This window comes from Diachasmimorpha longicaudata, chromosome 20 (genome assembly GCF_034640455.1).
Source record: "Diachasmimorpha longicaudata isolate KC_UGA_2023 chromosome 20, iyDiaLong2, whole genome shotgun sequence".
Taxonomy (NCBI): domain Eukaryota; kingdom Metazoa; phylum Arthropoda; class Insecta; order Hymenoptera; family Braconidae; genus Diachasmimorpha; species Diachasmimorpha longicaudata.
In genome coordinates, this window is record NC_087244.1 from 1,886,171 (window position 1) to 1,911,294 (window position 25,124).

Genomic DNA, 25,124 nt, shown 5'->3' on the forward strand with positions numbered 1-25,124 from the left:
GCTGTCATTTTCATGTGAACGTGACCGTATGCACCGGGAGGGGTAGGAGACTGCGGGAAGGGGTGGAAACGACCCTTTGAGGGTCGTTGGGTACCTGGGGGGTGGTTCGGCTGATGGTGGGGGATGTCCTGGCTCATCATCAGGCTTTTTGGAAGCTTGCAGGTGTCAGATGATGGCGGACGCGTCAAAAATCGTGCGCGTCTGGGGGTGGGTGCGACCCTTAACGACGGATATGGTATCCTCCGCCAGCGGACTGACCCTTTCGAGGGTTTTGGATGTCGGGCTGATGTTTATGGGCAGTTTATCGAGTCCGATAGACCTTTGGTAATGTAAACGCGGAAAATTCGAAGTATCTGACCATGAACCACGTGCTTTCATGGTCTGGTGGAATCTGTGATCGTCAACTAACCACTTCCGGTCCCATGAACTCGGACATAAATTGCAACTGGCTACCCTACGATCTTCCATTTAGCACGAGAGCCGAGCAAACAGACGGCACCCCTCGCTAATTAATCACAGCATGACAAATCGGCCAGAGCTGCTTTCGAGCTTTTCCCTTCCCTGATTCGTAATCCGGTTAAGGAAAATTAAAATGTCCATCAAAATCAAAGTTCGACTGTATTTTCAACCGTAAGAAACTGGGATAAAGTTTCTGATTGAATTACCAACAGTTCGAGCTTTTATTCATCGAGAAATACTCAACATCTGAAGTGTATTATAAGTTCTCCCGAATGAAATTGACGTTCACGGTTATAGTTTCTTAGATTCTAGAACTTTCTTTGACGTACGCTTTCCTTGACATCAGTAAATTGACGAAAATTCAATTAATTCGAATGTCCCAACGATTCGTCCGTCCAAAATCGATCTCCCCAAGTGCCAGAAATCATAATCCCTCGATTCGAAAAAGCATTTCCACGGGGTTCAATCGATCCGGGGGTTAACTACCCCCTTTCCCCACCCCATCCCACCACCCAACGCACGCGGTTAACGCACAGATGCCGTTGGTCAGGGTGAATTTTCCAATTGAATCCGGTAAACATTACCAACGTCAAAGTGAAGCTAAAGAGAACGACTGAGCGAGGGGTGGGTAGGAGGGGTGGGTGTGTGAGTCGTAGGGTCGTGTCATGCCGGTTTGGGTTTCAACCACCCTTACATAACCAGAGCACCAACGCGCGTCCATTTAATCAAAGACTTCCTGGATTGTTGGAGCAACCGCATCGTGCCCGCATTACTCTCAAGTGGCACCCAGCTCTCTACCACCCCCCCCCTTCCCCTCCACCCCATGGCGCCTGCTTTCAGCCCTCAACTCCACTGTGGATGTTTACTCAATGTGTATCCAACCCCCATGCCACACAAGTACTGAGTGAACACGCGTCGCATTCGGCCGTTTCATAACAGCCGTTTCGCGTTATCTTTCTGGCTAACGAGAGAGATGGAATGGTATAAGGGCCCTTAACTCGACATTAACCATGCCTTCAGCACCATTTATGACTGGCACTGGCAAAGCAAACTGTTTCCGTTTAAGCTCTTGTGATGTAATAATATTTTACGGTGAAATTACATTTTTCCGGAGGGGGCGTAGGACTTTTTCCGTGCAAGATATTAGATTAGTTTTTCCAGACTCTGTTGTTAGAGGTACTATTAACTGGTATTGTGGGGATAAAGGGATATGAAATGATCAGATCTTGAGTGATTCGAGACAAAGACATGCGAAGAAAAAGGCCCGAGTACTCATTCCTGCCAAAATGCAAGTCCCAAGTACTGATTCCTGCCAAAATACAAGTCCCAAGTACTGATTCCTGCCAAAATACAAGTCCCAAGTACCGATTCCTGCCAAGAAAAAGGCCCAAGTACCCATTCCTGCCAAAATACAAGTCCCAACTACGGATTCCTGCCAAAATACAAGTCCCAAGTACTGATTCCTGCCAAAATACAAGTCCCAGGTACTGATTCCTACCAAAATACAAGTCCCAAGTACTAATTGCGAGACCCATCTACGATTTACTGATAACAATTCTCGTAATTGCTTCCAATCAGCTGTTAGTACCGCCTTAAATCAATAACTTGATCCACGATTGACTCATATACATGTGTTACCTCATGCCCACCCACTAGTCGTTATTATAATATCTATAGGAGATACCGTGGGCATGCAATTAGCAATTAAAATCGTAGATTCAGTAGCAACGGATTCAGGTGGATTGCAATGGATGAACCGGCAATAGGGACTGTGTGATAACATTGCCGTTGCATTTCGATATCGACCGGAGGATTATAATGACTATTTGTACCCAGTGATACATCATTAGTTGGTTGATTTGCATGTGCGATAGGGGATGCAGTCCGGGGTGAAAGTACATGTCGGTGTATTTGATTATTGTAGTGGGTAAAATACGAGTGAAAGGGGGTGACTTACGTCGTTCTGGGTGAATGTTGGTGTTATTGGACCATCACTTGCCTCCCATTTGTCCGCAATCCTGATCGTCTCGGCTGTCTTCTGCTGGACCGATTTCGACTCGTCGAGGAGTGTCAGTTCGTAGAATTCTTGGATATCTGTAAGCAGATGATATTCAGATATTAGGGAGGGTTGGTGAGTTCACGGGGGTGGTAATCGCGCCGACTTTCACGGAGAATTGTTGGATCCAATTGGTGAGACAAAGGAAAAGCTCATTCGGGAATTGATGATAAAGTTTTGAATCAGTTGAGGGGTAAATTCATTGGAACTCATGGCTTTGAAGGTAAATTCTGATTGTTGGCTCGCCGAGGGTTGAAAATTTGATGAAGTTTGTTGTGCGAGTGCATTGAAACATGAGGAATACATTTAATTGGCATTTGGAGATAGAAAAATATCTGCAACGGAACTCACCCCTTCACCCCTTCGAAATTGGTGGAACGACGAATGGATCGGCGGCGGATCGAATGAGGGAACGTGATAAACGATCACTTGACAGCTACCGGGACTTCCCCTGGGCCCATACCGCGACCAAACTGAGCTTGCAGAGCTTGCTTGGAAGTCATTTCCCACAGTTTTCACTATGAATTGATATCATGAATATTTTTTGAAACCGCAGTCACGCGAGACTACATGCAAGAGTTTTATTAAAGTTACGGAGTTCAACTACCGCTGGGACGCGGTTTTATGCTGTTTAAAATTCTTATCGTGGGGGTTAGTCAACGGAATTAAAAAGCCATTTGGAATAACTTCCGAGGGGGAGAAAACTTTTTTTTTCAGTGAAAATGAGAGCAGTTGATTTTATACGTGCGATGAAACAAACATGTAGTTGAGAAAGAAATAGTCGTTCGAGGAATTGTGGAAGTTCTAGCCCTTCCGACAGTCCTAGCCCTTCCAGAAGCCCTAGAGCCCTTCCGGAAGTCATATAGCCCTTCCAAAAGTCCTAGTCCTTCACATATATTTCACCAGAATCACATGTTTTTGGTCTTTCACTCCTTCCATTATTTAATCCGGTACTAGAACGAAGGGCTAACGATGAAAATTGCTACAACCTTTCTCCATAAAGCACGTACTACGAAATCAGTGTTGGACGAACGTTCCAGAATATTGATTCATAATTAACACAAGCTTTATACCGAAACTTTGGTTTGCAATTATAATTTACCGATAAATTTCTCGGAAAACAGGGAACGATTATTATGCACTGGATGCTTCTACTCAATTTGCCTTCGGCGTCAAAGTGTTCGAGCTTGCGCTCAGTCATGATATAATAAAGCTTTCGAGAAGCTGAATGGATGGGGAGGAAAATAGAAACGGGAATATTTCGATGGAAAAAACGTATCGCTAGAAAACACATGTGAACATTATATAACTTGGGATAATATTATCGGACGACCCTTGACATGTCAAAAGTCGTTCAATAGTACCTATTTGTTAAAGAATTATGATGTGGGGAATTATTCGTCGGTCTTGGTCGGCCCTCGTTGACTGTTCATTGATTGTCATTCGAGCTTACGATGGGAAAAAACGTTTCGGAGGTCGCGCCCGCGGAAAATTCATGTCTCGACCCTTTTGTGGAGTCTCCAGTCGTCATATTATCGGATTGCAAATGGCCTCCTTCATCACGATGAAGAATATCAGGTCAGACCCAACTTTTAATCCCAGGAGCTTTCGTCATTATCGATTGCCATTTTATTTGCTCGCGAGATGGAATCGAAGATAAATTGTTTCAAAGAAATAATTAACCAAAGTAAACGTTGTTATCCATTTCCCGGTATCACGAACATCCGAGTAATCCATTCGCCCATGACTCAACTACTTTCGAATCCAGGGAATGAATGGGCTCCACCTCTGGTCAAGCGAGAGCGACGCAAATGGATTGGAACGGCCTCGGGACCCATTTCCAGTTGTCTCTCGTCTGACAGAAACAAGACACCGATCTTCCTTTCTTATACATTTTCACGACCTCGAGAAAGTACTTACGACAAATGAACCTCAGGATGTCTCGGGGGGTAGTAAACTCACGGGGCACGTGTTACACGGTGTCTGACCGCTGTTGTCCTGTTTCTACTTGATCCTGTGGTTCATCATCGTAAAAATGTTTTATATTGTGAGTGTCTTATCCAACGACTGGAATTTTCATTCGGAATGTTTACGCAGTTGAATCGGTGAGTGAAAGACGCCATTCAATTTGTTGATTAGGGGATGGTCGGGGGGTATTTTATGACGTGAATAATTAGTCGAGAAAATTCAGATAAAAAATCGCCGGTTGGGGTCAGTGGGAGAGTGGGGCCTCATGGAGATGGAAAGTGGGTCTCACTGTCCCATAGAACCCCTGAGCTTTTGGGTCCCAGGGCCCATAGACGCTCCGTAATATCGTCTGAAAGATCCTCCACTCTTCCTCCCCTACAAAATTCATCCCTCCACGGAAATTATGAACGAGTCTACAGCACCTGGTGAATATTTAAATATTCCGATTCTCTGAATCCCAGTAGACGATCCCCACAGAACAGAAACTGGTGATTTACTGTAATTATCCAGACTAGGGGTGGCAATACTCGTGCCTCACCCTCCCTCACACCCCATCCTTTCGCCCACTTAACCACTGGCTTCCCTGTTGCCACTTCCCCTCTCCACTAGGTGTTTTACCACTCGAATTTATAACATCCCTTAAGCTAACATCCGACGAAAAATGGCTGTTTATATTGTCGGCAATGGTGGGGTAGAAAAGGCCCCGAGAATATCCGGAATAAAAAATAGAAAATTGTGGAACAATAACCGCGATGTCGACGAGTCTGATCTAACGCGCCAATTAAAATCCCTCGTGTTGGTGTGATCCTGGTGATAACGATTGTAGAAAGGACAGAAGGACCTGGGGGTGGGGAAAAAAAAATTCAGAACACTGCGACAATGGAAAAAGTTTTTCTCTAATTCTCCTCTATTTACTGCGACACTCTTTTGCAAGGGGTAAAGTTGCCGACGTAAAACCGATTCTAGCAGGGGTTGAAAGTGGTTGCAGCATTTCATGGGAAGAAAGGGAGGAAGGGAATGAGGGAAAGGGAGGGCAAGTGGTTTCGTTGACTAATCGAGGCCCCTCCGGGGTTGGCAATTCAGAGAGAGACATTTATTGCTGGAACGTATACAAGGGCCAGGCCCCAGGGTTGTTTCTCCCCCACGTCTGGTGAATATTTCCAGGGACACGAGTTTTTGATGTTTTTTTTTGGGTTGACCCAGCTTTATTAAGTCTGAACTGTCAATCCTGGCAGTCCCCACCAGGAATCTGGTTCCAACCGGTCGTGATGCCCATCTAGGGCCCACGTTATGTCAATAAATCGCTCTGAATCCACCTTTTCCATTAAATCACTTCAATATGACATGAGATAAACAAGTTTTATGTCATGACACTCGTCTACGACCGAGATCTAACGTGTTCATAATTTTTCAAAAATAAATTAGCCCAGATTTCAATTTTAAAAATGCACCGACGTTCAATCGGCCATATTACACAGCTGTTTTGATATTGTAGCACACAAACTACGGTGGGAAAAGCCGCCGACGATGGAAGGGTGGAAATGGGGTGGTTCAACGCTGTTGGCACTGAGCTAGGTCAGCTTCGTCTCGTAATAAACTCCGGTGGTAATATCACAACGCCTGGGACCCAACTCGACATGAACATGCTTTCAGCTTTAAAGCACGAAGTGTACATTTGGCTTCTTGTGGCTGATAAAAACTATTTTACAACTTGAACGAACGGAGTGCAACTGCCCAAGCAGATGAACGGTGATACATATAAGGGTGGTATATGAGATAAAATAACGAGGGTTGAATTTCGTTTTTCTGGGGGCGGGGGGGTGGTACAGTTGGGGTAGAATCGCTGTGATTGCAGTTAAACGTGAGAGCATTCAGAGTGCATTAGAAAATTTGGGAAAATAACGGGAAATCGATAGGCTCCGGGGGTGGAAAACTCCGGGGAGGGGTGGGGAATATTGTACCACCACCCGAACAGGGGGTGGGTTAACTACCTCACCCCTAGTTCCTCAAGACCTCGATTCGTCTGGAACCGATTTCCCTTTTTCCTTCGGACGTTTGTCCTGAACGTGTGGTATGACCTCCTCATGCCCCTGTCCTACCCAACGAGTCATCAGAAGGTGTCCCAGGCATATCACGTGACACTGATATGCCTCTGTGTGTCGTACAGATAATGTAGTAAATGTTTGAACAAAGGAAAACGTATAATGCAGTCTCCAGCGACTGTACTGTAGCATAACAACACGGGGTATCGTACGTGCTTCCATTATAACGGATAAGGGAGGACTCGTCAGTTTGGTAGGACAGCAGCAGTTGGAATACGCAAATGAAACAGTTCTAGGGTACGACATGACAATGAGAAAGTTTCACGAACTCAATTCAATGGCGACTCGTTCAACGCCTGATGGCAGCAGAATCACGACCTGAGTGGAGTGACTCTTGATCGTTTGCCGAGGGGTAAGGGTAGGCGGATCGATCGGTAGGGGGTTGGTCGATCGAGTTTTTGGGGGTGAGCCTCCGGGAAGACTGCGAGGTCGACCCTCAGAGCCTCCCTGGACCTCCGAGTGAATTGAAGACGTCTGAACAGGTCTCCAGGGGTGATAGACAGCCGGTTATGAAGTCAGGAGGAAGAGATTGTGGATAATGAGATGTTAATGAGGTGTAATAACTTGAGGAAGAGTGAAATAGTTCAGGGAACAATCAAATTCTCAAGAATTTGACGTCTAATTTTTGACTCTTCGGAATCCAGAGGCAATTCAATTTCAACGGTGCGGGAAACTGTAATAAGCTCTTCCCGTAAAACTAACTCGTTCTAATGAAAATTACTGAGAACAGGGGTAATTGAGAAATTTTGGGTGGCAAGTTTATTAAACGTGTTTGAGGTCGGTTCTAGTTTCACGTGCAAAAGCTGTATTTCGACGTTGAATATTCCCGGGATCTCCAGCAACTCTCGACATCTCGTTAAATGACGCCATCTGCTGGCGCATATTATTTCGGAGGGCATGATGTATGCAGAAATGGTTGGACTACACGAGGCAGATGTCCTCATAAATGCGGTCGGGGGAATCCCCGTCGATAGGGTAAGTCTTGTTTATCGTTACACGGGGAGGGGCGAGAGGGAACGACGATGGTCGTCTCCAGGGCGACGGCCCTTGTGTATTAACAAGGCATTAACGTAAGGAGGGCTATCATTAATTGAATATTACATGTGATAGTCGTTGGGCTAATTATTGGAAAGCCTATTCGAGCGAAAAATGTGTTCTCTCAGCCATTAACATCGAAGTGTGAGGAGAAACAGATTTATTAAGTCTTTTGTATGATCGTAACCTGTGGAAGCACAATGTGATTATACGGAGGGAATGACTAACAGTTATTTCCATCGATAATGAGACTTATCACACGGAAAGACAATTAAATTCAAAATTAAACCCCGGAAAAATCGTCAGGAAGTCATCCTGAGGTTGAATAAGCCTTCCAGGACAGCCTATAGAGGACTAATCCATAGTTTTATGTATTGGTTAGTCTAGTTTCGTTATTAGGTTCAAGTTCCATAGGTTAAAATTTAAAAAAATCGTGGGGAACGATATTTTAGGGCGTGAACATGTTTGTGTGGCTTCTAGATCGTATTTTCTCGTAGTGCAATCCCTTTTTTTTATTATATGGGACGGAAATGTAATAAGAAACGGGTGGAGAATCAAAAAAATCCCGTCCGTTCACTCGCAATTAGCTATTCACGAATTCATCGATCTTCTAATTGACGATTTTGAAGGTTTAGACCGTTGATTCGTGCAAAAGGCTTCAATAACGTTCCATTACGAGTTCGATGGATCATGGATGGATGGAATTACGACGGAATATTGAAGATAAAGCCAGAAATCGTCATTTTAATCAGAAAAACTTGAAAAAAAAATGTTTCAAGTTCTCTCCGGTCAATTCTCTTGATTTCTAGGGTTTCTAGGAGAACATTTACGTACCGGATGAAGCTAATTCACAATTCTCCCCCAATATCCGTTAACGGTTCATTCAAATACCTTCTTTCGGTGCAACATAGCCATGAACTTCGCAGTAACTTCCGGCCGGTCCAGTAGTTCCCGGTGTATCAAGTGTGAAAAGTGTATTAGCCGACGACATCGTCAGTCCATCTTCCGGTGTCTGCAGTAAACTCGAAGCTGGACGATTCTGTTGTTGTCCTCGATGATGATGATCATGATGCGGATGTTGATTTGTCACAATTTCATCACGTTTACACTTCGAACACCGACGCATCTCAGACCTAACGCGCAGTAGCCAAACCATACCGAATAGTGCCATAGCAACATCGAAGATCCCCACACTCGACGTCTGCTTCATGCTCGTTGGTACCCGGTCATCGAGGCAAGTCGCGTACCCACGATACATCACCCTCGACCCCGTTAGCCTTTACCTAGTCCAACATCTGTAACTTGTCGACTCTTTATCATTCAATTTCAGTCGTGTTCCAACCCCTCGTCGGCGGATCGATTCCTCCCCCACCCGACTTATCCTCTTCTTCAGCGAGGATCATCACCCCGTGGGAGTCGGTCGTAAGGGACGACTGGTTCGCGGTCTTGGGGGGTTCCTCCGGGGCATGTGGGGTGGTCTGATTGGTCAACAGGTCAATCCCGGGGCGTCACGAGACCTCAGTCATTGTTGGACGGGTCAGGGGCCCGGACACGACCTACGAGAGTCTTCTGATCCTCTCTTTCATCGTGTCTTGTCCCCCAGGTTCTCTCAGGTCGTGGGGTAGTCAGCGGTAGCCGGCTGTTTGATGCGGTCGTCTCGGTAGAAAAATGAGAAACTTCTCTCGTCTTCGGTGAAAGGAAGTGGAGCACAACTTCTTCAAGGTTTTCTTCTTCTCTAGTCTTTCGAGAGGATAAAACACCAGTTATTGGAAACACTTGGCTCTCGTCTGGTGCATTCTATCCTCCTGCACTTTGGCTCAATGCAAATGGAAAATCCTGGCATTTGTGTTGGGATCATAAAGCTTTCATGGTTTTCCCAGGATTCTCAATGTTAAAGAAATCAACCGACTTGGTATGGGTCTGATATGAGGATGAGGTGGAGGGAAGTGAGACGTTGGGTATAGGAATCGCGAATGTGAGTAACAAGATTTTCTGCTGCTGAGGGAGACGGCATTCTGGGGTAAATGCAAATGTCACTCTCTCCAAGTGGAAATAAGGAAAACACGATTGTACATCAACATCGCGATCTCTTTCGTCTCGTCCGGATATTTAAATGAATTTTCAGCTTTTCTTTTCACTGGATTATCACCCGATGGCCTGAAAACAAAATCGTCAGTCAATCAGATGTTGATGGAGTTATTGGATCTCACGTTTTTCTTTTTTCAATCCTCTGACGTGCAATTGACTTTGAAAATCAAGTTGTCGGGGTGGCGAGGGGGTGGGTGGTGGGGAGAGGGGCGGGGGAGGGAGCTCGAGGGTTCAATCACATCAGACAGCTCGAGAGCTGGCACTTCACGTCGCGTGTTACAACAATTTTCAGGTGCGTACAACTGACACTTCAGCTCGACGTTATTGGGGAGGGGAAAAGCTTCGAGGGGTTGATTTCTCGGGGGTTTTAAGGAACGAGAATATGGGGATATGTTGATACTGATGCTGTCAGTGGCAGACGATTTTTGGTGAGGGAAAGGTCGTGGAGGGTTTCGCAGTCAATCGAAAGATGATATCTCAGTCAAGTGTTTCCGATACAATCGAGTTTCGTTCAATTGGGGGTTAAGACTAAATGGGGGGATGAATGAACGTGGGAAGGTATTTTTCATCGGTGAATTATGGGGTCGTAGGTACAGAAATCGCTGTAAATTCGGTAGCCGGTGCGTGACGGAACATCATAAATTTTTGTCGGGGGGTGAGAAAGGAGGGGAGAGGGGTTGCAATATAAAGAATTGTTCGACAAGCATCTGGGTACTGCCGTAAACTGTGCAATGGAGCCGGGGGTTGATTCATGGGGTGGAGTATTTACTCTTCCAGGATTTTTCAATCATGTGGAATAGAGTTTTCATGTTGTTTGATCATTCGTGGGGAGATGGATATCAAATATACTTGAAATGAGGGTATTATCATCCCCCTTCAGAGCCCATCTCATATTCGAGGGGAGGATAACCCATTTCCAGTTGTACAATCGATCGGAACCGGATGTTCCCGCCATTTTGTCGTGTCCTAGAGCAAGATCGAGGGGTAGAAAATCGTTTGTCGTCATCTGGTGATCTTCAACCCTTATGAATTAACGAAAATGGGGGGGGGTGAACTATCGGGGAAATAGTTCAGGGTACGTTGACGTCGATCCCAGGACGAAACCAACAAAATACAGGGCTTGAAACAAATCCCAAATTCGTTGGAAATACGTTATCGTATAACAGATACGTTATCGTATGCCTGTCTGCGACGTTCATCCTCTGCAAACTTGAAACTAGTCTTTGTGTACAGAAATCGATTGCCCAGAACAGCAACCGAGGGAGAATAGGTAAACAAAGTCTACACGAACAACTACTCGGATATTCTCTTTTCGATAGCTGTTACCTCCTCTCTCTATTTCCGTTGGTACGTTTACACACTGACATTGTCAACCCGAATATTGAATGGACTTTTCTCGTTGAATCGACGATTCGTTGACTATCGAGACTTCATCTTCAAACATGATGAATAATTCTTGAGCTTGAAGAATTCATCTCACGAATCTACCGGTTCCTACATTCATAACAAAGGCACTTTGACAATTCAACGTATATCGTAGGGGTGGAAGGGTCTGTCCGTGTATGATAATACCGGTAAGGGTTCCTAATTGAGTTTAATCCCTCGAGAAAACTTCAGGAGTCCCTGGAAGATGGGGTATAACCATGATCGACCGTCCGGAACTCCTCGAGGAGCGTAAATTCCCCTTCAAAATTTTCGAGTTTGGGGTGGAGCCGACGATTCAATGGCTTCATCAGAAGATGAGATGATTACTATTACCCTCTGATTGGGGGTTATGGAAGGGGGTGAATTAATACGTGTTGGTTTGCTGAGGTGAAGATGAGGGTGGGTGGGAAGGGCCCGGGTGAATCGTTCGGTCCAGACGGGAGTAGATAAGTTAGAAGGTGAATCTGGGGTCAGTTCAGGCCCAGATTGGGTCGGAATCGGGTAGAGGGGATGAGGGAGACCTGATCAGGCACGATTTGGGCCCTACGGAAGCCACCGGGACCGCCTGATGACCGAATAACGCCCTTATCAGGCCCTCAGGTACCTTATAAAACTCGGTAAGGCCCCTCTCAGGTCGTCAGGTGCCTCAGAACACCTAATAAGGCCCTTATCAGGTCATCAGGTCCCTCACAAACCCTCATAAGGCCCTTACCAGGTCATCAGGTCCCTGATAAAAATTCATAAGGCCCTTACCAGGTTATCAGGTACCTGATAAACCCTCATAAGGCCCTCATCAGGCCCTCGGGTTGATGTAGTAACGAGCTATCAATCTAAAAATAAATAATTCACTCGCATCTAGTCGGAATAACATCAACTACAAAATTTCTTTTCTCTTTCCTTCGATAATTTTTCTTTTAAACTTCGTAACTTCGACTTTTCCTCTTATGGGGCTAGCTATCTAAGTTATCCAACAACGAAACAGACTTTGCACTGCAGACTGTTAGAATACTAAGTTTTAAGTAAGTACGGGAATGGAAAAAAAAAGTTTGTCTTGAACCAGGTACTTAAAACTCTTGATTATTGCAGTAGTTATTTGAGTTACATTATTTTTCATCGTGGGGTACATTCGAGGGAATAGATTGTCATAAATTTCGGGCCATTTCATCCCTCCGATTGCCGACAGTCGACTTTTTTCGGAGACGTTACAGAAGGGCTTTGATCTCGTGTCATGAGTCGCGTTAGCCAGACGTGATTTCAGGTGCTAAAGTGACAGCTAAATGTACTAATTCCTTTCTGGGGAGAATAATTTCATCAACAGGAATGACCTCACAAGTTTCATCGCGAATAACCATGAACTTTTCCCTGGAAGAGTTGGGAGTTCTGGGGGATTAATTAATGAATGAAGTTTGCAGGCTCTTCTGTACCATTCATTGTTGATGATCTGGAAAATTGGCCGGGTAGAAATCCCTTGATATAATTCCATTGAATAACGAAGTCTCCTTCAACTTTTAATGTCCAGTAGTATCAAAGGGGTGAGTCAACGTCGGCCAGAAAGTTTTCCTCAATCTGGTACATTATATCCTTTCGATATTATCCTCCCCCGATAGCCATTTGTCACATCCCTAGTCTACAATTCTCTAAAATAATGAGACTTCGACTTGAAAAAATTTTTTTTCGTCGCGATGATGACGGGATAAAAAAGGAGAGATTCTAATTGACGGTTAACGTCGGTGTTATCTCGGGGGTTGCGTTGAAAGTTAGTCCTGTCGGTCGTAAAAAGAGAAAGAATGGTACAGGCGCGAATGCTGGAAGAGCCATAACACCACAGGGACGAGTTGGATAGACTCTCTCTTTCTCGGATGTTTTTCTTCAGAATTTCCGGTGGGAGTTTCTCATGCAAGCGCTGACTTCTATACTATTATCACAGCGACGAGCGATTTTTTATATTTAACGTCTCACAATGGCGAGATCACTCATTCGTTAACTTCATAACTGTCTTGAAGGAGAATGAAAGGATTTCTGACGAATCAAAAGAGTTTTTGTGTTCTAGGTGATGGCATATGATGCCAAGATAGTGTCAAAAGGTTTTCAATCAGATCAGTCGACCCTAAACTTGAAAATTTGAAGTTTTTAGGGGCGAAAGTGAATAAAAAAATTTGTGAATAGTTAAAATCTCTGGGAATTCTTAATATTTTCATATGATTCAAACAGAATGTCAATCAGATCACTCAAGGCTTAAGTAAAAAGGCGGTTGAGCCGTTATTGACCCAAAATCAAACGATTTCTGAAGCATGAAAAGACGAGGCTGACCTGAAAATCTTTCCCCATGGCTGTCAAAATGTTTATAGCGGTGTTTTGACTCAATGACATCGCTCTATGAAATTAAACTCAGCAGTGTACGTAATCCACTGTGAAATATCCTTTTTTCAATCTTCCAACCCAGGAAAAAAAAATTCTAAAGCCCATCTGCATAATAAATTCTTCATGCACACGTTCCACGGTCACGAGACTGAAAAAAGACAGATTGAAGTATCACATAAAAGGGCGGGTTACTGCAACTACGTAGGATTACATTAAAGCTCATGGAGTATATCCCTGATGAATCAGTTGCTCGAGAAAAGCCCGAATGAGACACTACGTGAGATTCATACGAAATCTAATTAAGATTAATGCAGCGACACTCCAGACCGTTGTGCCAATGTAAAACTCACACGAGTATTTTCCCTCGTTTTACCCCCCCTCGGTCGTATTCATGATATACGTGAGCTTCAAAGGTGGTGAGCAAAATGAAGTAAGTAAATTCGCTCGTGTACTTCTTACAGAGGAGTTGTGATTGCTTAAATTCTCGTTGTCGTCAGATGCGTGAGAGCATTTTAGTATGCGGTACTTTATGGTGTTAGGGAGTTGAATTATTCGTGGAAAGTGGTAGAACTGAGATGAAAAAAATGGAAATTTCTTAGGGACTTGAATTTAATTATTGAGTTTGAAGATTTTGGATGATGTGGGGGGCGGTACGGGAGGGGGGGGGCTCATTACGGAACCTTCAGGAGTGTCATAAACTTCAATATTCGTGATTAGACCTTGTGAACGTCGTCGTAATCAACACTTTGGAGTCAATTATGAGCGGCGCGAGCATGATGATTTTTTATCGTTGGGACGCTCGTGACGGAGGTCGAACGTCGTCCTCACCGTCGGGAGAAACGATCTCTGGTGACGATCGACGTCTTTGGGACTTCATATTCGTCCTAATGTCGCTCATAAATTTTTTTTGTGAGCGAAATTGTGAGCGATTGTGAGTCCTTTCGTTACGGAACGTCGACGACGTTCTTGACGACGTTTTACCACCTCCTAGATGCTAGTAGCTAGCTCTAACACTATTGACACTGACAATAGAACCTCCGGGTCGTTGACAGTCGCTAGACTAGAGGTTTCAAGATCGTCTAAAGGACACCTCAAGTACTGAACACGTTTTTCTGACGGTTCTGGTCGTCTCCCAGACTCATTTGTCGTCGTAGACCGTTTCTATTGTCAACTGATTAAGGTAATCTGTCCATGGAATGGGTAATTCGTTCGATAAATCGACCGTCGGGTCTGTCATTAGCCCGTCAACATCTTCATTTATTAACCCTCACCGGAATCATCGATCGTCGTACGATCCCCAGTCCCTTTCACCCTCGATATTTATTCAATAAGATTACCTCAACTAATAGCCATATTTCCATGGAATCTCAGAATCCTCCGTCGGGATTTTCAACTTGAGAATCTCCAGTTCAGTGGAGAAGAAACTCCATTTACCTTGTGGGATTCTTAGCTCAGGGTATCGTTGGAACGAGGCGTCTTTCGTCTCACCAACTTTTTTACCGCACCTATAGATTCAAGACTCGCTGACAGCAGTTGGGGGATGAAAAAGAGACGAGGATAAGGGGAGAGAGGAGGGGGTGAGTTGACGGGACGGAGGGAAAATTGTCCTGTGGAAGGAAACCAGTTGGGAGAGTGACAGCCCCTCCGGGGAGCCGACGTGTCTGTGTCAACGATCGGGGAAACTTTTACCCCTCGAATGGGGCTTCACCATTTCGAAATGTTACGTACGTTCCGGGGGTGGATAGCAATCGCTATTTGCCATTCGATATCTTCGGTGATAGTCTTTCGATTTGCGGCGATTAGGGGCGGCCCCTGGGCCAGCCCAGGGCCCAGACTGAGACTGGGATGATCGTCGGTGACGTTGACTGGCCCAACTCTGGCACCCAGACTTGTACCGACATAGATACACCTTTCATATGATTCTGTATTGTCAAGACGACGTTGACAATGCGTCTATGAACCTTTGTGATACGGTTCGTTAGGTAATACGCTTTTGTCACGTGTCCAAATCCGGATGTCGTCGGTGGAAACTCCAGACACCGACGTAGAATCACTGCCAGTGGTGTGATTTGAAATGGTTTTCGTGTTTTACTTTCATTCTCGTCTCGGTGGATCCTAAACTGCTTCGCAGGAAGCTGTTGCTATTTTTTATTCGGTTTGGGAAGATGTTCACAGGTGAAGAGAACGTGCAATCAAGTCGAGAGGAGGTGATTACGATTTTATTGTTGGATTTTCTGGATTTAAATCGGAGGAAAGGTTCAGGCCATCGCCATTACTATGAGCTGGCTCTACTCTATGAGCTGTCATCACTCTCCACCAACTCTAGATACATTTTAATACACATTCGCAATGAATTTTTCACGTCATATCCCAAACAATATCTTAACTCCCATCAAAATTCAATTTCTCCCAATTTTTTGTCCCTCCAGCTCTCACCAGTCCCAAAGTTAAGCATTCTTGCTGTCGATGACACTGCCACCGTAACATATCGTAAAAGTTAGTGCTGTATATCACTGACAAAAAGGTACCGTGTGCTATAAGTAACAATGCCAGGTCAGCTACTCGAGACTTTTTCAGGAAACGGATTCTGGTTAGAAGTTCTCAAGGCGAGTGTCAACTTTTAATGTTACTTCGAGACTGGTACTCATGACATATCCTCTCTAACATTGTGTCTGGGGCAGAGACTAGGTGGCAAAAATAACAATAGGTGGGGGAGGGGGGGGGGAGAGTTGAGGACAAGTTTGGCCAAGTGTCGTATGCGATATTTGACGCTATTTGTTTCGGCAATTTGTCACGACGGGGGGAGGGGAAGTCCAGGACGATTTGTCATGTGTTCGATTGTGTCAGATGGGCTACGTTGGAATAGTTTCGATTGTCAAATTGTTTAAATAATCGCCGGTGGAAATGTGGGGGAGGGATTTTCCAAGAATTTGTCGAGACTTTCGTTGTGTCGTTGTTCGAAACTGAGACAGATGATTTACTATTCCACTCCAAGTAAGATTGTTCTACATCATATATGCCGACACGTAAATTTGAGTTGTTGAGTAAACACAGTTTCATCGTGTTGACGAGACTAATTGCTGCAACATCGTCGGCTCCGTCGGTACACAATTAGTCGAGGCAAATAATGATTTATTAGAGTTAATTTTCAAAGTTCAATACGAAGTAATGAACTCCCGAGGATTATAAATGGTATGTAAAATTAATATCGTGATGTGACGCCGATCTGGGGCCGACGTTCGGCGGACGACAGCGTCGGCCTCGGCCCTGGCGTCGAATGAGGATGAAAGCTCAGGAATTTTTATCGTATCCTCGAGGTTCTTTTTTGGTTTTTGGTTCTGCCCTTTTGAATGAATACGAGCTAATGGCCTTCGCTATAACGAATGACGAAAGTTAATTGTAACGATGTGCTGGGGACGTGTGTCAATGGTTTATTATAGATTTGTTATTAAAAAGCACGCGGATTCAATGAAACTTCATATCAATGAATACAGCTCCGGGAAAATTCAATATGTTACGAGTTTTTCATCGAGAAAAAAGAATTTTCAGTTAAATTTGTTTTCGAAATTCGCATATTTGCTCCCGATCTGTAAAAGCCGCATCGCCAGGGGCTTACAAACCGTATTCAGGGGGATGATGGGGGATTCATTGTTGAAATTGGATGGATATGAGGACCAGGGGCCCAATAACGACCGAATAAAATATTCTTTTTATTATTTTCGTGGGGGAACATTCACCCCATCGGTTTCGTCAATATTTTTCGTACAGAAAAATCAGTTGTCTTATTCTCTCTGTTGACAAAGTTGGGGAAGACTCGGGCGGTCGAACATTTCGAGCGAAAGGCTATTGACGAATCGCAAAAGAGGGTAACGGAAATGGGCGATTCCCCGACGAATAGTCTACCAGCAATATCCCAACCAGTGGCTGTTGCTGATAAAGTTGGTAATGGTCAAGTGGCCAGACTGAACGATATTCGACTGATGAAATTAAATTGTATGGGGAGCAATTATGGAATATAAAAATTTTACGCCAAAGAGATGGTCAATTGCAGGCGCCGTACAGAGAGACATTTCAAAAAATCCCGATATTTTATCTAGAATTTTTTTTATCGTGTCCCAGCGACTGTTATACGATACAAATATGAGTACTACATTTTATTAAATTTCGATTTTAACCCCCGGTTGAAATAATGATTGGATTTGCTAATTAATTCAACGTTTCGAGGGCTAGTTAATACTGCAATCACGTTAATTTTCACCTTCTCTTTATTTTTATATCTTCATATGGAGTTCACTCGCTATCGAAATTGATGAATCGTTATCCACTCGCATGTGAGTCGTTTAAAAATATCAGCTGCCATTAATTACAGGGGTAGTTAATTGAATTGTTGGTCAGGAATGCCCTCCGCATTGAAATACAAACAGCGAATTAAATTTTAAACAGGAGAAATTGGGGGATGGAAAAGGGTCAGTGGATGTGGAACTAGAGAAGGGACTTCCTGGTCAGGTACCACGAGACCTGTCATTTTCTGTCATCGTAGGCCGTGACAATGACCTCTCCCTCGATCCTCAACCCTTTTTTTATTGTTTAAACGATCAATTTCAGCAGCAGATCATCTCCTTGAATGAAGGACTTGAAGAGACGATTGAAATTCTGTATATGTTACGAGTAAAAGGACACCAGTGTACCGCCGACTGACTGCCAATATACCGTAGCGTATTACTATAGAGATAAAAAAATGGACATCATATGGCTCGGGCGTCCTCGCGGGCTCGAAGTGTCTCCGCATAAATCGATTTTCTACGAACGTACGACGAGGCGGCCGAGCCCCACCCCCCTGGGAGGGTGGGGGGTAGCAACTACGTGTCCCACTGAACTGATATAGACAGACTGATATCTCCCTGTTTCCCGCTCCCGCCATTGTTTTGCGTTTTTAATTTTCCGATGACAATGGAATGCTCGAAAATTCCATTAACAATGCGTTTCACCAGTGATCACCATGAGCGAGGGATATTAAAAAGTAATTCTTGTTTTTTTCATCGCGAGGCTTCGAGATGAATCGCTCCATCGAACGTATTTTTTCAGATTGAAAACGGGAGGGAAAATACAGCGGAAGGGGTGAGTGAAGTCCGCGAAATGCGATGGGAACGTGCCCTCAGATTCAATGAACATAAAAAAAATCGTAGAGACGTTGACGATAGGCGGGAACACGATAACACAAGTCGAAGAGAATTAGAATCAGAAAAGGAAAACGTGCGGTTTAACTCGGAATCGATTCGCCCAACGTTGCGGCAGCCTTGCGAATCTGGGCTGGGGCCGGGTTTCGTTATCGCTCGATCGAACTCGATCCGACGCTCGTTCCGGCGTCGACTGGGGTTAATGACTCGGGACGTGTCGTTAGGAAGATCGTTCGACGTCCTGAAGGAACGAAAAACGTCTGTCTTCTGCTGAAACTTCTTTACCGACAGTCGGTATCACGATTTTCTCATTGATATCGAGATGACGCGACTTCGGGGGAAGTTTTCACCGAATGTAATATCAAATGTTGATGATGTTGAATGAGCGCGAGAGGACAGGCTATACGTCAACTCATCCTGAGTTAGCTAGACCGTGAAGAGCCCTGAGGGGGTGATAGAACCGGCAGAAGTATCAGGATACAGATTACTTAGGGATTACGTCAAGCGTGTACACTCGGAACTTGGACGCGGCAGCTAATGGTGTTTCGTATTGCTCGAAGGTACCCGTCGCAGGAATAGGAAGACGAACGTCGGGATGAAATATGTACCGTATACAGTGTCTATATTAATTTGCTGGGCTGGGGGTGGGGGGTTTTATGACGGGGGGAAGAGTTTGGTCGTGATATCTCGTTCTGTCTCGTCCCCCGAGCGACAGGAATTTTCGCGCCCTTTGAATTTCCCGTCTCGGACCCACTGACCAATAAGGACAAGGGCCCACGAACGAAGTTAGCCGGGGTAAAATCGACTTTACTGACTGTCATGAACAGTAAATCTCTCATCCGTTGAACATTTCTTGAACTCAAATAAACCAAGAGACCAAAAAAAAATTACCCCTTCTAATAGTTTAAAATTTCTCTGAGGACCTCATCTCTTTTTCCAAGTTGCACGTTCCTAAGCTTCAGTTTGTCCCAGGATTATTTCAACTCTCTCCGGATAAAACGAGTAAAGTTTTTCACTGGGAGAAACGACTCAGTATCACCAATGCGGTAGAGAGTTAGGGTTGAGGGTGGAATTGCGGAGGAGCAAAAGGACCTCACGTCCATGATCAGACAAGGTAAGAGGGATACTTATCTGGGATGGGATTCACGGAGGGAGTACTTACTGGTGAACTACCTACTCCTGGTATGAATGTGAAACAACAACGTGGATGTACCCTGTGTTCATCAGTTCAGTGATTCTGTCTCATTTTTCAACCCCCAGATTTTCCAGTGATGCGGTAAATTTGCGAGTGAATTCTAATCTGATCTTTTCTCCGGGATTTTATAGCTCCTGTTGAGCTTTTTTTCTGTCTCCTCTGTTAAAATAAGCTAATGGATTTATGCTTTATTGGAGGAGGCTTGTCAAAAATCCTCCAACCACACGGGGGATTACATTAAAATGTAAATTTCCACCCTCCTCGGTATTATGCATTTAAATTTTTCATGAAACACATCACGTGCACTGCATATCGTTGAGTTTAAATGATCGTTAAACGATCACACTTTTTCTGCTCTCAGTCGTAAGGTTTTTTTCACACTTTTTTTATGTGAACATATTGTTAATGTAGTTCTACAGCAGCTGCATGAAATTTGAATGATAAATTTGCGACTCTACTATCGGAGGAAATGTTTTATTACATTAGAAATGGATTAGGGTGAATAGAGAGTCTCAATGAGATCTCGAGGCGTTTTACGCGTCCGTTTGAATTTCCCGCGCATAATACACCGGCTAATGAGCGAAAAGTCTTAAGCGTGAAGGTAGCCGATGGCTCAGAGGCCTCAATTTTCGGGCCTGGGCCTTCCTATGATGAATGCTAAGCTATTCACATGTTAAATCGGACGTTTACGCTGCCCTCACGGTCTTGTGACGTCACGGGAACGGTTTCCGGCTGTTGAAATGACTCGTCGACGCTCGTATAATCATTATTGCGCCCTTTAGAACCCAATTTCCTTCTTAACATTCCGCGGAGAGAGAACTTTATTCAACTTGAAAAATATAATCTAAAAGGGCTGACTTCTATCCGATCTTTCCTGGTAATAAGACGCTAACTTTTTTCAAGAAGTTTGAGGATTCATTTTGACATTAGTTCGCCTTTAGAGATGTTGCCGCTTCGCAACTAATCCTTTTGATGCCCTCTGAGAGGCCCAGGGAAAGTTTCCGGTGGTAAAAAGGTGACGAGGGGGTGGAAAGGGGAGGTTGAACAGAAGGAGGGATCATTAAAGTGCGCGTCTGGACTGAATTCCATTCGATCGATATATCACTCGGGGATGTGAGACACGGCAGTTACCCCCGTGTTATTTATGCCCAAACCCAGCCCCATCAGTTTTTACCCTCACCCCCGGTTAATGCCGCCAGCCCTCACCCCGGCTGATTTATTTCTTAGAGAAATCGGAAGGGAGAGACGATTAAATTGTACGTAGAGATGGTTCAGTCCACTTTTACATCGGTTAGATTATTGATTCATTATTATTGTTATCGTCGACGAGGGGGTTGTGATCAATCGAGAGATCGATTGAACCCACGTGATCAGAAGTGATTTTCCTGAGAGACGTACCACGATTTGGGACTCATAGTCTTCCTCGGTCTTGTCCCCGTGAACGTGTCGTGTCTTTTGGCAGTTCTGGGGTGGGAAAAAAATAATTAAATCGGTTAGACTTTTTTATCATGAGAAAAATGTAATGGAAAGGATAGGGGAGGGAAAAATGTACAAACGACGGATCCGACGGATAAACGCGTCTCGTGTCCTCCAACTTTATGGAGCGTTATGACGCTCGTATTACTGGCCTTATGAGACTATACGACTGGACTGCTCGACTGTGTAAGAGATAATTCCCTAGATTTTTTCCTCGTTTTTGAAAAATTCTAGGTTTTCCCCTGTCCCGGGGACTTTTACGAGCTTTTACTCTAGCCTTGTACATTTTTTTTTATTTTCGACGGCCTTCGTGGACATAATCGATCATTTTACAGTCGATTTGTAGATAAATTTGATGAAATCCCCTTCGAAAACGTGAAATCAGTATAAATTTCGGTTATGAATACGTTGAATGACGAATACGGGTCACAGGTGGACGTCGCGGAAGGGTGGGTTACAAAGAGGGTGGTAGGGGTTGAAGGAAAAATGCCTTTTTCTTAGTCCCAGAGAACCGGGAAGACTTTGAAGCTCAATCCCGATCTCCCATCGTCATTTCTCGTCCCTTCAGTTTATGTCTCTTTTCACCCCTTAGTTTTCACCCCTCCCCACACCCCTTACCCTACCCTTCTTCAATATCCTGGTTCAACGAGGCTCATTCTGATGCAGGACCGAACCCTCCGGATTCACGCTACGACGATTCAAGAACACAAATTTATTTCTGCGTCACACAATCGAATTAAATTACCACCTTGCGTTATTTATCGTTATGGCTTTCCTCCTTCCCTCTCCATTTCATCCCTTCTCGTTCCTCTCGCATGAACGAAAATGGAAACCAATCAATTTCCTCAGAATCCGAGCATCGGAGATTGAGTTCACGCCCTCAACAATATGATTCATCAAAAAATCTCATCGGTCAGTGCTCCATCGGTCATTTAACCGCAATATTTACCCCTCACGGGGATTAAAATGTACCAGAACTCCCTGGACGAAGGACTACCAGATATCCTCTATCGTTTGAGAAATATGACCTCTTTAAAAAAGCTCCCGGCCAAGAAAAGCTATCGCCGAGAAAGCTTTACGATGTCGTAAATGGAAAATCTGCAATCGGTCAAGCAAGTACACCCTCAACCCTCAACCCTCTCCAAGCATAAAACCTAGATTCTAACGGATCTATGAAGGAAGATTCCAAGCAACTTGAAGCTGTACCAACGAGCGTGTTTGTAAGCTAGAACCAATAAAAGCTGTAGTGGTCCCATGATACGCTCAAAACAACTGTCCATTATCGTTGTCATAAACCGAAAGGCGCGGTAGATCGGAGGGAAAAAGTAATCAACGGAACATATATCTATCCACATGGAGCATCCAATATCCTCGGATGTATGCGAGTTATTTTTCACTTTTATACGGGATTTTCTGTTGCAAGAACTGTCGTTAAATGTTTATTAAATTTTTTTTTCACTCGTGAAGATTGAATACAGTGAATATTATGGCACTGGGAAGGGGAATAACCGAAGCCCTGATGAGGGTTGGGGTTGGTCACGACTCTATTTGATGTAATGAAGAATTTGGGTCCGAACCGGGACCTGGGCCTTATTCACGATAATCGTCGGTGACGTCGTTGATAAATCAACTGACGATCAATATTGAACCCTCGGGATCAATGAAGTACTTGAAAAAATTGAAAAGGGACAGCAATTGCTTTGGGAAAACGAGGTGTTGAATATTTTAATGACGGAAGTACTGGCTGACGACAGTGCAAATGGATAATGGTCACAAAGAGGATAGAAGACTCTCTATTATGTCTACTTTTTCAACGTTCTCAATTTGCAGATGAAATTTGTGCAAAGCCTTTTGTATCCTGGACCCTAGGCATTCACAAAGCTCGTCAACTCCCCGTTTCCACTCTCTCTCCACCACTCAACTCACCCGTTTTATTCAGCCTATTTCCCCCACCAATTTCGTATTGATGTAGTTAGTGGAACTTTATGAATGTGAGTAAACGGCTGCATTCACTGCCACCATCTTGTTCCTTTATTTTTAATCGTCAAACCGACGATGGGGGGTACGAAAAAAAGTCAGGGCCAGTTGGGCCAGGCGTCCAGGCCTCATCTAGGCCTGATCCAGGCCTCATCTGGGCCTCATCTAGGCCTGGATTATCCATCGATCCATAAACAAGCTCTCGTGATAGCCCTTCGCCTCGAATTGATTGAACCGTCAAGTGCAATTGCCTATCAGTATTTGAATATCATAAAATATGTATTTCCGTTCTACCCTCCAAATTGATCCATCAAAAGGACAACGAACCTCATGAATACGACTATGAAAAGCCCCGAAATTTCCACCGAGACGTCCGCTGATGAAGTGCGTACAGGAATGAAATAAAATACAGCCGGATAAACCGATGATGTCCTTTGAAGTCGAGAACTCCTCCAGTTGATTACAGAACGTACCGAACATTAACTTCATCCGCAGGGTCTAGTCCCTCGGATATTCGAGTCGAGGGATGTTGAAGATTTTTTTTGGCTGTCTCTACTTGATAACAGGGGGGAGGGGTACTCGAGGGTAGGGGATGAAAAAATTCCCTTTTAATTGCACCCTTCTACGTCAGGGCTCGAGCAACCGGCGCTTCCGTAGGGGAAGAAACGGCCGCGCCGGCAGCGCCGCGACGCGGTGGCGTCGGTGTACTAAAGGGTCAGCGCCATCTTCCCGACGATTTCGATAGTTTTGTCGGCTGTCAAGGGTCACCCCAAAGGGCCTAAAATATCCTCGAACGGTCTGTCGATCCCCGGAGCTGCCACAGCCCTTCGAACACCTCGATTTGAAGACAAAATTGTCTTTTGTCGAAGGCAGAGTCTGGTTTAAGGGATCAATCACTGATTGATCGTTCCGATGGGCCATCGATTCGGGTGATAGACCTCGAGGAACTTTCCAATATGTGGGGGTTCATTTGGGATATCCCTTTTCACGGTTCGATGACAATAGACCAGGCAGCTGTGTACATGAACTAGTCAATACCTCATGTATGTACACACCGAGGGTTTATAAATGTACAGGAAAAGCCGATGAGAATGTATAAATATCGAGAATTGAGAGGAATATAACGATATGACTGGAATATTTATGAGACTGACGCACTACCACCGGGAAATCGTAGGTACCATAAAACGATTCCGGATGCATATTGTATCGAACAAATTCTCAATTTTGGTCTGGCTATTTCGTATATGATAAATAAACTGGTGAGAATCGAATGATAGGAAAATATGGGAACACAAAGTGGATGAAATACGGACGAGAAGAGAAAATTGGAAATTAAAATGTGAAATTTCCCTGAAGGGATGATTTCACTCGGATAAATCATCCCTTTGGAAGGGTCTGGAACATGTGGGTGAATCGATTTATCGTGTTCAGTCGATGAGACGTGGAAAGGGATTGATTTTCTGGGAGAACTCGACAAACATCAGATACTTGTTATCGATAGCCTTCGAGATATTCTCTTATCGTCACGGATACACGAGCTGATGATTACGTTTATCGTAGGACCTCAGTTTAATCCTGAGGAAACACTTGTCGTTCCTGAAACCATCACGAATATTCCACGTAAAAGTCGTGGTGCCGACGGCAAACGTCGTAACGTTTGACGTGGATTGATCGCACCGGAGGTACTATCGCCGGAGATGAGCCGACTGTAGGGTAACCGCGGGTGCTGAAGGGTGGGTGCTGAAGGGTGGGTAGAGTGAAATGAAGCAGAAGGGGTGGAACCCCTCGATCCGCAATCGAGA

General features: G+C 44.5%; 2 protein-coding genes across 9 annotated transcripts in view; one reads left to right on the forward strand and one right to left on the reverse strand.

Moving 5' to 3' along the window:
* LOC135171487 (disks large 1 tumor suppressor protein-like) overlaps nt 1–25,124 on the reverse strand; it is a 90,112-nt gene that overhangs the window by 51,410 nt on the left and 13,578 nt on the right. For 7 of the 8 annotated variants that reach the window (XM_064138054.1, XM_064138055.1, XM_064138056.1 and 4 more), the window contains exons 2-3: nt 8,512–9,777; nt 2,417–2,553 (exon numbers count right to left, since the gene is read on the reverse strand). In XM_064138054.1, coding sequence (XP_063994124.1) covers nt 2,417–2,553; nt 8,512–8,878 — 504 coding nt within the window. In that variant the 5' untranslated portion in view covers nt 8,879–9,777. The remainder of the gene's footprint in view (nt 1–2,416; nt 2,554–8,511; nt 9,778–25,124) is intronic. The other variant, XM_064138062.1, reaches the window with a different exon arrangement.
* Nucleotides 1–25,124, forward strand: part of LOC135171493 (odorant receptor Or1-like) — a 97,579-nt gene that overhangs the window by 49,471 nt on the left and 22,984 nt on the right. The window lies entirely within an intron of this gene.